At 29.2% G+C, this 6,845-nt stretch overlaps 1 protein-coding gene across 1 annotated transcript; it reads left to right on the plus strand.

Annotated features, from left to right (window-relative positions):
* Positions 1-1,406: 1,406 nt before the first annotated feature.
* On the plus strand, positions 1,407-6,468 carry LOC112511228 (transmembrane protein DDB_G0273707/DDB_G0273361-like). Its single transcript, XM_025116763.1, has 5 exons — positions 1,407-1,774; positions 1,900-2,033; positions 5,587-5,734; positions 5,822-5,928; positions 6,188-6,468. The coding sequence occupies exons 1-5, from the start codon at positions 1,519-1,521 to the stop codon at positions 6,227-6,229; spliced, it is 687 nt and encodes a 228-aa protein (XP_024972531.1). The 5' UTR covers positions 1,407-1,518; the 3' UTR covers positions 6,230-6,468.
* Positions 6,469-6,845: the final 377 nt, after the last annotated feature.

Genomic DNA, 6,845 nt, shown 5'->3' on the forward strand with positions numbered 1-6,845 from the left:
AATTTCATGAAAAAATTTCATAAGATTAAACAATGAAATCGACAGATGAAGGTGGTTTGCACGGTTTACACAAATGAGGGCGGTTTTCATATGATCACTCCTCTATATATATATATATATATATATATAGAGAGAGAGAGAGAGAGAGAGAGAAAGAGAGAAAGAGGAGCGATCAAATACAAACCACCCAATTTGTACAAACCGTACAAATCATCCTCATCAGTCGATTTCATTGTTTAATCTTATGAATTTTTTTCATGAAATTGTTTAATCTTGTGAAATTGTTTCATATAATACTTTTTTTGACGAAATTGTTTCATATATAGTTATGAAATTGTTTCATATAATACTTAATGAAATTTTAATGAAACAGTTTCATGTATTTCTCTAAAATTAAAATAATGAATATGATAATATCCATGATCAACACCCTTTACAATAAAAATGATTAATCAACTTCTCATAATTACAAAAAAAATGAACAAAATGAAAAATTATGATTGATCATGGTTTGTACAAATTGGGTAGTTTGCATTTGATCGCTTCTCTCTCTCTCTCTCTCTCTCTCTATATATATATATATATATATATATATATATATTAAAAGTGTATTGGATCATAAATTTATAGAATATTTAAATAATATAATTTACAATAAAATTTCTAAAATAGAGAATATGTTGTAGTTGATTATAATTTATTTTAGAGATTTTAACTTTAATTTTTCTATTTTAGAGAAATTATAGAGAAGCAGTTGGAGATGATCCTCTATTTTAAAAAACAAATAGCAATATGTTGGAGCATTTAAGAGTGCAATTTTTTTTGAAGTTGTTGAAGATGCTCTAATATGACACATTATTTTACAAAAAATCCTAAAAAATTTGTTACAACATCCAAAAACGTCATATAAACTTATTTAATACATTTATATGACGTTTTATTTTTTGGAAGTCACTACTTCCGCAATATCCAGGTCCACAATATTGCAAACCTAGTTAAAAGTCAAAAAAAGCAAAATCAAATTCAACCAGTTTTACCGTTGCAATGCAGACCTGATCGTCATAATTGCGAACCTGGCAATCGTAAATGCATATCTGTGTTGAATTTGAATTTTTTTTTTCAAAAGTAGCGATATTTATGTCAACTCGAGAGAAAATTGATTAAAAAACCAATTAAATATGTAAAATAAGCTAATTTTGAAACAACATATTTTTATTGGAATAATAAAAAGAAAATTGGATAGAAAACAACCTAAAATCGAAAAAAGACAACATAACGTATATAAAGAGATAACAAGTTGACTTGAATGGGAAAAAACTGGCCTCATGTTGCCCCTTCACCTTTGCCTCTTCCAACCCTCCAATCGCCAACACACACACACACACACACACAAACACTTGTCTTCCCTCATTTCATCCTGTCAGCAGCCCTCTGATTCTGCTTAAATTTTGACCCAAAACACACACACACACACACACACACACACACACAACAAACCCTCTTCCATTTCAATCATCCATGGCTGCATTTTCTTCTTCCTATATCTCTAATCTTGTTAAGATCCGCCATGAAAACCACCATGCATTACGACTGCGATTGCCATTGTTACCATTACCCTCTACAAGAAGAAGAAGGACAACAGTTTCTGAAACCCATTATTCAACTGTAAGTATTAGAGCAGCTGCTGGAAACTTAGCATCCAATTGGGACACTTGGAAACCTGATCAGGGTTCCAAGGCTCCATCACTAAGTGACATCCTTTGGCCATCTGCAGGTTGGTTGGTTCCACCAGCTTTTGAGGCCATGGTTCTATTTGGTTCAACCAAGTTTTGTAGCCATGGTTCTATTTGTGGTAATTAATTGGTTCAAATTGGGTCTAATATATGTAAATGGAAACAGGTGCATTTGCGGCCATGGCTGTGTTGGGAAAGATGGACCAGATGTTGGCTCGAAAGGGAGTTTCAATGACCATTGCACCACTCGGAGCGGTTTGTGCCGTCCTTTTTGCAACTCCGGCAACCCCCGGTGCTCGGGTAAACATTCTCTTTTACTTTTCTTTATGATAATCATTACAATAAGACGGGGTTTACAGGACGTATAAAATGTCTAAATGTCTTAATCGGCTACTGTATAAAGCAAAAGAATTGTGTCTTCTATACAAAAGCGTTAGCACTGAGTTTATAAGACGTTCTAACAAGTTTTTTTTTTTCAAGGAAATGTGTTGTATTAGCTTTTTTACATGACGTCATTGAGAAGTGTATACAAACACATCTTCATGTAGGATATTTGGTTTTATTAACACATTTTCAAATAACACCATATAAAAAAAAATTAATATGACGTTTTATTTCAAAACTGTCCTAAAAACCTTAGTTAAAAAACCTAAAAAAATGTTTTATAAACTTATTAAAACAAGAAATATAAAACAAACTAGAAACTGATATATTTAGGACTTTCTATAAATCCCCTATTATTAGAGTGAATTGGTTGAGCACTTGTCTATCTTTTTAGTTGGCCAATTAATGGCATCAAATCCACCTCCTTTACATTTAAAGCAACTAAATCTTTTGGGTGTTGGAAATTAAAGAAATATAAATTGATTTTTTTCAAGTAAATCGCTTATTGGGTATTAATTTGTTGTGGGATATTCTCACTAAAATAATGAAAATAATATATATATATATATAATGCCAAGAAACCCTTAAGATTCACGTGGATATTTGTGCTATATATAATTATATATATATATATATATATATATATATTTGTGTATTAAACAGTAAAAAGAGGAATATCCTTTTGGACCACGAAGCATATCGAATTTTATATCAATGTTATTTGTTTTTTATGAATTTTTTTTTGCTATGTTTATTTATAGTCAATTTAAAAATGTTGTAGGGCAATTATCAAGAAACATTTCAAGATTTTTATAAAATTTGATCTGGACTAGGAAATCGTTTCTTAACCTTTAGACATGTAACTTAGTTAATAAAGGGTTGAGTAGACTTTACTTAAACACAAGACAGGATTCAGGTTCAATCCTAAATCCTTACTAGCCTTAACTATTGAGTGAGCAAAAAAAATTCAATTTAACATTGATGTCTTTAAAGGCGGGTTTGGTGTAATGACGGTTGAAGTTGCATGTAATCAATTTTTTGACCAGATATATAACACAAATATCAATTTTGTTTTTTTTAATTTAAACTAATTAACCTAACTATATATATACATATATATATATAGAGGAGTGATCATATGAAAACCTCCTTCATTTGTGTAAACCGTGCAAACCACCTTCATCTGTCGATTTCATTGTTTAATCATATGAAATTTTTTCATGAAATTGTTTAATCTTGTGAAATTGTTTCATATAATACTTTTTTTGATGAAGTTGTTTAATATATGTTATGAAATTGTTTCATATGTATTTCTCTAACATTAATGAAACTGTTTCATGTATTTCTCTAAAATTAAAATAATGAAGATGATAATATCTATGATTAACACCCTCCACAATAAAAATGATTAATCAACCTCTCATAATTACAAAAAAATGAACAAAATGAAAAATTATGATTGATTGAATGCGGTTTGCACGGTTTGTACAAATTGAGTGGTTTGCATTTGATCGCTCACCTATATATATATATATATATATATATATATATATGGGGGTAGCTTTAAGTGTTTTTGACTTGAAAAAATGGTCGAGAAATTAAAAGATAAAATATGGAAAAGAAAAAAAAACTATTGACAAAAATAGATAAAAAGCTATTTTTATAATAATATGACCCATAATAACAACAAATTCAATTCTTTATAAAAAAAACTCTAATTATTTTGTCACATCTATACTATATTATAAAGAATTTAACAAAAATTGTTAAAAACCATTATTTATGCATGAATTACTGTATTTAATGTATATTACTTAAATTTAATATTACAAGTAAATTATGTGTAAGTGCAACTTATTAAAACTCTATTTTTGAATTCGTATAACAAAGTGTAGATAAAAATAATCAAATACAAGATAAATATCTTATTTTAAATATAAAAAATCTAAAATATAATTTGGATAATCATTGAGTTCTAACAGAATTATTATATTTATAAAAAATTATTGTTAAGCCAAAAATAAATTACTTTACCTAAATTAAATTATAATAAAACATTGAATTAAAGAAATTGTACAAACAATGAGAATTTTTAAATAGTTAATTTGATATTAATATCGATATATTATTATAATTTTTTATGATGTCTTCAAATTTATTTTCATTCAAAAATAAAAACATTATATTTCTTAAAACCACATAAACCGTATTATATCAACATAGACAAAAAATAAAATAAAACATTAAAATGAAGATATATTTCACTGCATTGCATGAGTATTCTTCTAGTAAATTAAAAATATATAAATTAAATAAAACCCAATGAAAATATTGGTTTATATTATATAATAATAAGTAAGTTCTTTTAGGATATATATATGTGGTGTGGCATGTCCCCTAAAATTATACAAAGAAATGGTGAATGGCAACAGGAAACCATGCATTTTAATCATCTTGTCGGACTCATGATTCATATTAATAAGATTATTTATATTCAACAATCTTTAAATTTAGATCTAAGATACATTTAGGTTGTTATTAATATTCGTTACGTTCTATAATATATATATATGATGTACGCAATTTTGATTTTAAGCCCGTTAGATCGGTCGGTCATTGAATACTCAAAGCACTACAATATGTTTTGACACTCAATTGATCAAATAGATTGTTTAATGGAACTTTTAAGTTTATATGACCGATAATTATACATTTTATATAAATATGTTGTAACAATCCTTTTGAAACAATTAAGTCGTTAGGAAAAAAAATGAAATCTTAATAGGATTCAAGAACTAAATCATCATATTAGAACTTTGTATGACATTTCATAAAACACTTTTCAAAAACGATTTTCTTTTTAGTTTTGTTAGATCGTCTAACAACTTACTATAACGTATTCGTGTAGACACACAGTTGTTGGTCTTATAAAGTTAAAACTCTCACTAGGTACTTTAATAGAACGGTTGTGGGTCCTAATGAACCCATTTTGTTGCAATGTATATTGGTTTTTATGTATGGAATTGCTGATTGCATAAGAATTGAACCAAAATTGAACATACTTCATTTCAGTTCCTTGAACTTATTTACAAAAACATCGTTTTGGGAAATGTTTAGTATCTTTTGTACAATTAAAATAGCATATTATGTCTTTGTTGCAATTAAGAGACAACTTCTGAATTAAGCCAAACATGTGATACAGTTATAATAAAAATATTTCTTGAAAAAAAAAATAATTAAACATTTTTATTTGGAATGTCTTAATCGGGCTTTTAAAAATTATGTTATCTAAAATAAGAATCAAAACACACTTTTGATGTAATTTACACACGTTAGTAGCTAGCTCTATCTTTGAACATATCCAGTTTCTATATTTATAATGTTTTTTTTTTTATTTTGTTGAAAAATAAATAGAAAAAAAAAGAGAAAAAACTCAAACAAATTTTCGTTTGTGAATGCAAAATTGCAGAAGTACAATATGTTTATGGCTCAAATGGGTTGTGCAGCAATTGGTGTATTAGCCTTCTCATTCTTTGGACCGGGTTGGCTCGCTCGGAGCACTGCCCTCTCCGTATCGCTAGCCTTCATGATCTATGCTCGTGCCGTGCATCCACCAGGTGCGTATATCGTAAATGGATATTTTCGTCATTTCACTAGAAAGGGTATTTTCATCGTTTCACTAACCGTTTGCCTCCGATACACAGCTGCAAGCCTGCCGTTGTTGTTTATCGATGGTGCAAAGTTTCACCACTTGAAGTTTTGGTACGTTTTGTTTCCTGGTGCGGCCGGATGCCTTCTTCTATGTTTGATCGTAAGTTTTTTCCGCTACATTTGCAAGAGGCTTGTTTTCTTTCTGCTCCATCTATCTCGATATGCATGTCCATACTCCTATTTGAATTCGTCCCTAAATAAGTGTTCATTTTTAAAAGTTTACGCTCTATTATTAAGGATTAAATTGTCATTTAGTTAATTAAAATGTAATAAAAAACCAAAGATCATGTTTTTGTCCTCGAACAACACGACTTATCACTCCCCGGTTGAAGTTTTGGTTTCGGACGATTTTTTTGCAGCAAGAAGTGGTGTGTTACTTGAAAGAGAATGTGAAGTTCTAAGCAGAGCTTATGGAAATTGCAATTTTGGGGGAATTGGGTTATGTTGAATATGGGGAAAGAAGGATGTGCAATTCAAGCATGCATGTATTAGTTCTCAAGGACTCTTTTGGAGGGTTATTTTGGTATATTACCTGATGAAAATTTGTACATTATTTATGAATTTGTCGTTTTCGGCTCGGGTAAATTGGCTCAACAAATTTTGAATTGGGAAAGGTCTTGAATCGATGTTTTTTGCTTTCATCCAAATTCCGAATAGCAGTTTTAAGCATGTTTGCATTATAAAATCGGGGATTCATAATAATACATGCCATTTATAGACCGGAACATCTCGATTTCCACCAATTGGTAGATTGTCAAAAACATTACCTATCCGAGATCACAACCTTGAAATCATGAGAGTTTACCTCGATTTAATGTGTAATACGTACCATAAAACTAATCGTTGTTTATCTTTGTTCTTGAACTCTAAACTTCTGTCTCGTCACGGAATATTATAGAGATCTTCCTTGCAATATGATACTTGTTAGTGTTTTCCTGCAAACAAGGGCATATTGTTTCGTATACGAATTACAACACATCGATATGTGATGAACTTGACATTTCATGAAAAATGATT

This window comes from Cynara cardunculus (genome assembly GCF_001531365.2).
Source record: "Cynara cardunculus var. scolymus isolate 2C chromosome LG 4, CcrdV1, whole genome shotgun sequence".
In the NCBI taxonomy this organism is placed as follows: Eukaryota; Viridiplantae; Streptophyta; class Magnoliopsida; order Asterales; family Asteraceae; genus Cynara; species Cynara cardunculus.

What these genes read in the sequence shown, in the direction of transcription:
- LOC112511228 (XM_025116763.1), top strand. Translation starts at nt 1,519, where the DNA reads ATGGCTGCATTTTCTTCTTCCTATATCTCTAATCTTGTTAAGATCCGC. An exon ending in CATCCTTTGGCCATCTGCAG is followed by an intron (nt 1,775 to 1,899) that starts GTTGGTTGGTTC and finishes AAATGGAAACAG; the next exon opens with GTGCATTTGCGGCCATGGCT. An exon ending in GCCTTCTTCTATGTTTGATC is followed by an intron (nt 5,929 to 6,187) that starts GTAAGTTTTTTC and finishes ATTTTTTTGCAG; the next exon opens with CAAGAAGTGGTGTGTTACTT.